Source organism: Capsicum annuum, chromosome 5, assembly GCF_002878395.1.
Source record: "Capsicum annuum cultivar UCD-10X-F1 chromosome 5, UCD10Xv1.1, whole genome shotgun sequence".
NCBI classification, from domain to species: domain Eukaryota; kingdom Viridiplantae; phylum Streptophyta; class Magnoliopsida; order Solanales; family Solanaceae; genus Capsicum; species Capsicum annuum.
The window spans coordinates 58,548,959-58,557,630 of record NC_061115.1 but is presented as its reverse complement, the minus strand read 5'-3'; the positions used below and the strand labels follow the sequence as shown (position 1 = coordinate 58,557,630).

The 8,672-nt window shown below is 36.0% G+C and overlaps 1 protein-coding gene across 2 annotated transcripts; it reads right to left on the bottom strand.

Moving 5' to 3' along the window:
- Positions 1-719: 719 nt before the first annotated feature.
- Positions 720-8,345, bottom strand: LOC107870821 (F-box/FBD/LRR-repeat protein At1g13570). 2 transcript variants are annotated; one of them, XM_016717485.2, is made up of 4 exons: positions 8,063-8,345; positions 1,432-2,268; positions 1,146-1,304; positions 720-1,054 (listed from the first exon to the last, which is right to left on the bottom strand). In XM_016717485.2, exons 2-4 carry the CDS (start codon positions 2,242-2,244, stop codon positions 758-760), a joined length of 1,269 nt encoding a protein of 422 aa, XP_016572971.1. In that variant the 5' UTR covers positions 2,245-2,268; positions 8,063-8,345; the 3' UTR covers positions 720-757. The 2 variants fall into 2 exon arrangements, with proteins under 2 accessions (XP_016572971.1, XP_047268990.1); XM_047413034.1 differs by lacking the exon at positions 8,063-8,345 and adding an exon at positions 7,558-8,033.
- Between the last annotated feature and the right edge of the window lie 327 nt (positions 8,346-8,672).

Sequence of the window (8,672 nt, the reverse complement as noted above, 5' to 3'; positions counted from 1 at the left end):
TTTGTCAATATAATAGAATTCATCATGTGTGTATATATATATCTTCTTTGTTTTCATTCAAGTCATTCTTTCGTGTCAAAACTTTCGCTCGAACAAAAATTATTTTCATCAAAACTAAAGTTTTGTGATCACTATTATATTATTTTGTTGTAGTTTACAGGTCGTAGATGAATTTACAGGCGGTAGATGAATATCAGTCGGCTTTGAAAAAACAATTTAAATAAAGATTAAGTTTAATTGTATTATTTTTATATCTCTGTTTTGAAAAGTTTTTTAATGTAAAGATAAAGTTTAGTTATATTATTTTGATATCTCTAAAGGTTAAATTTAATTATATTATTTTGAAATCTCTATCATCGTATTGTTTTGTTACAATTTACAGATGGTAAATGAATGTCGATCGGCTTTGAGTTTTTTTTTTTTTTTGTAAAGATTAGGTTTAATTAAATAAATTCTCCAAAAGATGTTGAATTTAATTATTGTATTCATCTTTATTATTTAAACAAATATCCTATTTAGTGTAACGTTTGAACTCAATAAAATGAGGTACACGCGGGAGGCGCGTACACCTAAACTAGTTTTTAAAAAATCAAAAGATCGGATATCAATAGAGTAAAATGTTGTGAACTGAAAATGTTATGTTACTGTTTCTGGTAAAGAAATTCCAGATGAATTTTCTTTTTTAATACTGGCAAAATTAAGGAATAGAGCAACAAAGAGGAAACAACATAAATCTAATACATGAATGAGCTGCATCCTACAATGGCTCTTGAACAAATTTAACTGTAGCTAGAGGAGAAGCACGTCGAAAAGTTAACAAATCGATCAACATTTTCACCACTTTATCCGTGACATATATAGTAGGAGCAACAATCATTTGTTCAAGAACAGGGGAATGTCCAAGTAAGAATTTGATAAATGCAATTTCATGCGGCAGTCCAGAGAAATCAGTCATGTGCACAATCTTCAGTTTACTAAATGTGCAGTCAGCAGGCCAGTCTTTCTCCCAAAAATCCAGATCATAAATATCAGCGGTGGTTGTAATTGAGGAACTCTGACAAAGACAAGGTGCATAAACAGGACCATTTTGTGAAAATCCATATTGTTTAGAATAAGAAATCAAGCTTTTTGACTAATATACTTACTGATATTTGAAGCTCTTCTAGATTCGGGGAGCTCACAATCATGCGAAGCACAACAAGTAACTCTTTCATGTCTTCAAAACTAACTTGGTACAGTTCAATGAACTTCAGATTTTGATATATAACGGGAAAGCTTCCTTGTTCATTACCTATACTCAAATACTGAACAAAGAAAGGAGGAGGAGGGTAAGACATCACATATTCAACCTATAGATAAAACTTTTCCGGGAAAAGTGATGCACGAAAAGTATTTTATGCTTCCACTATTGGAAATAAGAAGAAACCTTACCTTAGTGAAGTAAATATGGCCAATTAGCCTCTCAAGGCAAGGAACCCCACCAAGAAACTTGTCAAAATTGCAACCTGAGCTTTGTTCAAAGTGCTCAGCTATATCATCAGTCATATACATAGCAACTGAAATACCGACCAGACATGGAGTATTCTCAAGGCGTATATCCTTAAATTCACCTTCCAAATTCAAATATTTGAGATTTGGAGCTCGAATAGTAAGCTCCAAACTGTCAAAATATGACAATGTCAAGCTCTCAAGAAGAGGGCAACTTGAGATCAGAACTTCAATATCATGTGGAGGAATAATAACTTGTTGGAGACTAAGGTGCTTCAAATACAAGAATCCTTTGAAATTTGGAGGTGGGTTTAATTCACATCGAACAAGCACCAAATGAGTCAACTTAGGACAAAAGAACACACAAGAAGGTGCTCTAAACCAGTCATCTTCTCCTATATCAATAATCAACTCTTTGATATCTTTACGAGAAAGGAAAAGTAGCCATTGATCTAAATCAGGAGAAGTTGGCGAGTAGGAAGTATTCAACTCAAATTTGTGAATCGGTCCATCATGAAGAAACAGGCAACGGGTAATGAAATTTACCAGATTGCAACTGACAATTGATTTGTCATTGCAAGGAATCAGACATGTGTCATTAAAAACAAGTTGTGTAATGGTTGCCCATTTGTATCTCCATTTTCTTGACAATATGCTTGTCCTTACAGCATCGAGTAATGGAACTTTTATGAGGATGCTTTCTATGATACTTTGAGGCAAATCACTTATTAAATCTCTACCTGAATCAGTGTCCATTCATCAACTTCAGTTGGATAATATCTGTAGAAAGATCAAATTCAACCTCTTACATTCCGAAAGAAAACTAAAATCATTGTTACGGATCCAATTCTGAAAACCTTCAAAAAGTTACACTACCTTTTCTTTGTAAAGAAAAACTCAGAGAACTACAAATTAGACAAAACTATTGAGATCTCTTCGTCTGCGCCACTTCATTATGCAGAAAAAGGAGAAATGGGATAGAGAATGAACACAATACAACATCACAACCTCCTAACCTACCCCTTATGGATTTCAGTCTAAATGACTAGATCGCAATAAAATTCAGAGACATGCAAAGTGATGAAGCTGGTAAGAGAGAAGGAAGAAGTGGATTGCTCTGTGAATATCCAACTAAATCTGTTACAGGGAAGAGGAGATATTTACCTCCCACGTGAGCTACTAACAGAAAAGAAAACAATAAGAATTTGCATAGTTATCTACCCTTTTTAGTGCATAACTTTTTTTTTTGATAACTGTGGTGTCCAAGTCAGCTTGCGCGCACCTCGACTAATTCCACGGGATACCTGCCACCTCCCACCAGCATCAGGTACCGCGTAACTCTGTCCACCAAGGCTAGAACAGATGGGACACACTTCCCCCTCAAACTGGGAGAATGGTAAACATCCAAAGCTCCACTCTGGGTGAATAGACTTTGATGTTTGTGCCACTCTAACCCTTCTGTAAGTAAGTTTACCAACTGCTCCTTTGTTGACAGGTGTTGTGGTTCCATCAGACCCTCATTAACCTTTTCTCTCACAAAGTGACAATATGTCCCAATATGCTTTGTTCTCTCATGGAATACTGGATTGCATGCCATCCGTATGGATGCTTTATTATCACAGTGAAACTTCACTGATGTCAATATTTCGCATCTAAATCTTGTAGTAGTCCTGCCAACGAAGAAATCTCAGCATTAACAACAACCATGCCTCTATAATCTGCTTCAGCTAAATTCCTGTTCTTTGTTGTTTTTAGACTTTTTCTAGGATAGTCCCAATTTAATCACATAGCTTGTAACTGACCTTGTGTTGGGGCAAGTTGACCAATTTGAATCACATCAGTCAGTCCGATTAGTGATTTCTTTCTTGAAGAATACTCCCTGACCTGGTGAACTTTTGTTATATCTGATTATCCTCATTGCTGCTCCCAAGTGTGATGCTTGGACACTTGCACTGCAAAGCTTATGTCAGGCCTGGTAATTGTCAAAGACAACAGCTTTCACATCATCTTTTGATAAACGGTGAAATATTTTCTTTTAGTCCTGTGTCTTCATTTTTTCCGGTATACTTGTCATAATCCAAGTAGTAAGATTATAATTAGCCCCAAAGGTGTAATAGCATGCTAAGCACCACTCAGCCCTGTGTCCGAATGAATTCTAAAGCATACTTCCTTCAATTAAGTGGGACTCCCTATATTGATCTCAAACAATTCTCCCAGGTCCTTGACCTCAAACCAACTATGAAAGGTGTGTTCTGCTCTTCCATTAGTTCCATGTGATTCTACTGATAAGTAAATTATCCACAAAGACTAGGATTATGATTATGTTCGCTCCCTTCTCCTCAAGAACAATGAATGATCATGAGCACTTTATGAGTATCATTCAGTAATGCACTTGTAAGCTTGATGTACCATTGTCTAGATGCTTGCTTTAATCCATAAAGAGATTTAAACAACACACTTCTATTCCATAGACTACAGAAACCTTGAGGCAAATCCATATAGACCTAATTTATAAATATCTCTCTCATGAAAAGCATTATTCACATCCATATGAAACAAAGGTCAATTTCTTGAGGCTGCTAAACTGATAGCAATCCTGCTAGTGGCCATCTTGGACACCTGAGAAAATGTCCCATCATAGTCCAATTGTTCTTATTGATAACCTTGCCTTGCTTCTGTCCACATCACCATTGGTCTTATATTTGATTTCGTAAACCCATTTAGCTCCTATCTGCAACATTCCTACTGGCAGAGTTACTATTTCCCATTTCCCAGGTCTTGTTATTCTCAAGTGCATCGATTTCTTGCTTTGAATCATCTATCTACGTACCGTCTTGAGCAGCTTCTTGAAATGTTTTGGGCTCAATATGTGCAGGGAAGGCCCCTACACAAGCCCAGAAACCAGTAAATAACCTTTAATAGAAGACATAATTGGACATTGGATATGGACAACTTTTGCTATGCTTGATGGTGGTGACATAATCCTACAGCCATACAGATGGCCTAAATCACCTAGACGATTCTCTGAGCTCTGCAACAACTTCACCGGTTTGTGCAACATCTGGCCCCATTTGCACTTCTTTTGGAGCCTATACAACGGGCATTCCAATGTCAATTTTAGCACTGATATCTTATGAAGGCATATCTATTATGAACTTGTATCTGCATTTGGCTGCAAAGTTTGACTCAAGATTGTGTCGGGACTCTCCAAGATCGAATCTAGTGCATTGGCCAGAGTAAAATTTCAACCTTTTGTTTGAGAATGCTAAATTAATCTATATATCCACAGGTATACTACATAAAAATATGTAGTTCCCTCAAAAGGTGTTACAACTTACACAGAAACTGAAACTTGTAAACACCTCTAGATAATCTAGAACATTTAAAATTTCATCTGTTTGAGCTAATTTTTCTGTTTACACCTAAAGCTAAACAGTTCATCTTTAATTCCTGCAAATTGCTACATTGTCCTCAAAACATCTTGTGTTCCTTTCCTTCCACATTGTCCACCAAATGCACACAGGAACAATCTTCCATCTGCTCTCCTTTTTTGTTGCATTGCCCACCATGTTCCAACTATTGAGGAGACTTGTAATGTTTCTTGGTTTTACCCATTCCACCCTTCTCAAACATATGAACATCCTCCATAACTGGCCAGTCCATGTGCAGTGCAAAATGAGATGAACACAAGAAGCACCTAGAGGCTAGAACATAAATGAAAGCCTCTTTTGTTCAAATTCTCATGGGTCAACACTGATTCTTTAGCTAAGAACCATTTGAGACAGTTCACTTTATAAGGAATCTTTGTCTGCCAGATCATCTTCCAGGCCAATCCTTTTCTTTGGCAATAGATACATTTAATTCCTTATATGCTGAACTGACTGAAAACATGCCAGTTTTGTCCATATGACATTTCAATTTGTCCCCCTACATGTTCAAGTTGTTGAACTCATTCATTGTGTTATGGAATGAAGCTATATTTCCCAATTCCCAATCATTCAAATTTCTTCTTAGGTGCAAGTTCCAAGCTTGTGCAGTCCACATATCTGCTACAGTTGCTTGTTATTGCTGGCACAAAGTGTATAGCACAGGATAATCTTGCTTCAGTGGCCTGTTCCCAGTCCATTTGTCATGTTTCAGGTCATTACCCACCTTGATGTTGATATTGGAATGCATTAATGGCCATAGGTTTCTGATGGCTCTCCAAACTGTACAACTATAGGGCATTGTTACCATTTTTGTCATCCAATTATCTTCCATACCATACTTCACCATGACAACATCCTTCCATATTAGGTTGTGCTCATTTGCAAATTTTAAAAGCCACTTCATCATCAAGCTCTGATTCTGCTGCTTCAGATTTCTAATGCCCAAACCTCCTTCCTTCTTGCACACTGTCAATTCCGCCCATTTGCAAGGTATCTTCACTGCCTTTCCACATAAAGTCCTTCTTATAGCATCCAATCTTTTAATTACACCTTGAAAAAGAAATATATGCTTCCCAGAGATGAACATCTTTACTCATCAGGAACTCCCTTGTCACCAAATCATATAACTTGTATCCCTTTTGAGTTTTAGAATATCCAATAGAGATAGTTTTCTTTTCCCTTAGTGAACTTATCTCCTTCAGAAAAGTTGTTGGCAAAGCACAAGCATCCAAACACCCTTAAATGTCTCAATTGTGGTATCTTCCAAAACATTAATTTATACGGTCTACCCTATAGGACTATTGTTACCGACCTATTTATCAGAAACAGAGTCTCCCTGAAATCTATTTCACAAAACCTAGAAATTAAATTCTCTAGCTACTTCACGTATATTTGTCTCCTCTCAACTGCTCCTTTTAGTTGAGGGGTATAAGGTCAACTACTTTGATGTATAATTCCACATGACATCAATGATTCAGAACATTTTAAGTTGAAAAACTCCTCATTATTTGATCTTAAGACCTTATATGTGACTTATATCATAGTTAAATTAAATCTAAATGACTATATATCTAGTTCATCCCAAGGATCTTTCATCTTTGCATAATAAGTAGCTATAGAACTTGTACCCTGTATCAGAAATCCAATTTCAGTCCACAAATGATAAATCCTAGTTAGAATTGATATGTCGAACCTCTCTTTGAATTCATCCCAAACCTTCTTCACATTTGAAGAATAAACTATGCTTGACACAAACACTGGATAGACTGTACTGTTGATCCACAATAACACTACAGCATAGCATTGCCTTCACTGCATGCCAAATCTCCCTTATATGAACTTCCAAGGCAGGATCCATCCATGAAACCTAACTTGTTATTCACCAAAAGAGTTATTTGCATCGATCTGCTCCATAGCACATATTTTTTCTAGCCCAGTTAGCTGTTAGCTTTATCGATATCAGCACGACTCCAGGGGTGTCTAAAGGTTGTAGACACATCAGATGATTGTGATCAACTACAACGGTTGCAGCATCGCCCATAGTTGGATGAGCTTCGAGCATCAATTACAACTTCTCAGATCTAAAAGTTGAGCTTACTCCCATTACCATTACTCTGAAACCATAATGACTTTCAATCTAAATGACCAGAACGCATTCAAATCCTCAGACATTCAAAGTGATGAAGCTGGTTAGAGAGAAGCCAATAGAGAGAAGAAGGAATAAATGATTGCTCCATAAATATGAAACAAATAAACTAATTCTGTTACAAGGAGAGGAGATACGTATCGCCCACATGAGCTATGTCAGCTACTAACAGAAAAGAAAAAAAATAGGAAGATACACAAATAATCTTCCTTTTAATGCATAAATACTCCTAATATTTCCACAACCTCTCCCACATCAAAAGAGCTTTCCCATGCACCAAGTGCTAATCTGACCAGAGCAGGGTGAGGAGAGGGGTGGAAACAGGCGCGGATCTAGGAGGGGGCAAGGGTGTTCACCCGAACTCCCTCGCTAGCCAAAAAATTATAGGGTATATGTATCGTATTTTTTTTCTTTTTGGTGTACATACATAGACCTCGAACCCCCTAAACTCAAAACTAGAGATTATCTCAGTAATTTAGGGGGTTCAAAAATCACCTTGAACTTCCAAGTTCAAACCGCAAGCACTACATTTTTTTCAGAACCTCCTTAGTGAAAATATTAAATCCGCCACTGGGAGGGAACATGGATTTAAGCAAAGAGACTGTTACCACGCCTCAAACCAATTACCTATAGGTAATCAATAAAGCAACTCTACCCATTTCATCTCTGTCCTCAATAAAATAAAAAATTTAATTGGGTTTCCAAGAAATAAATAGAACTTGTAACCATCAAAATCAATAGAAAAATATTCTCAAAATCATGTTGATTCAACCACATAGGGGATACAGTGTTTGCAAAACCCAGACTCCCTAATTCAAGAATTTTCCAATTAACAAAACAAAACAAAGACACACACACTTTAACTTCTACACCATATATATGGCCTATATACACATAAAAATTGAACTTTTTGGACAAGATCCAATTAGAATTTAGTTGATTTAATGATCCCCAGATGATAAAAATGTAATAATAGTTGTGTTTTGAATTAAGGTAAAACCTGAGATTGAATTTGAAGGGGTTCTTGAATTATTGGCCAGCTAATTCTGTTAACTTGTCATCGAGGACCGGAAAAAGATACATGCGGGGGTCTCTGAGGGGATAACTTATTAAATCTGGCTTTCTCTTCCCCCAAATATATGACGTCAAAGTTATGAAATGAACATATTGCCCTACCAAAACAATAAAATTATATTCCAATTTAGCTTATGAAACTATAAGGACCTGCCAAATAATTTTCAAAATTATACCTTCACCTTTTTCTTTCTTTTGTTTCCCTCGTTAGCTGAATTATACGTTTTACTTTGTTTTTCTGTATATTAGAAGTGAAGGTTTCAATATGTCACCTTTTTGTCTTTAAATTTAATATTGAGGATATTAAGGTCTAAATATATATAATTTATCATAGTTAATGTATGGATTTGACATGTAAGTATTTATAAGAGGGACAAGAGATTTTTTGCTTCAATGTATGAAGGTTTAAAGCATAAATTAATAATTTTTTGTTCTTTATTTTTTGAACCTCATAAATTTTTTTAATAAAAGTCCATTCTTTTCTCTTTAATTACCAATAATGTGTAGGAAAGAATTTATAATAATGCCATCATATG

Bases quoted from the DNA above. Each gene is read 5' to 3' on its own strand.
- LOC107870821 (XM_016717485.2), bottom strand. From the start codon at position 2,244: ATGGACACTGATTCAGGTAGAGATTTAATAAGTGATTTGCCTCAAAGT. The intron at 1,305-1,431 runs GTAAGGTTTCTT...TTCTTTGTTCAG, and splicing joins GCCATATTTACTTCACTAAG to TATTTGAGTATAGGTAATGA. The intron at 1,055-1,145 runs GTAAGTATATTA...TGTCTTTGTCAG, and splicing joins TAGAAGAGCTTCAAATATCA to AGTTCCTCAATTACAACCAC.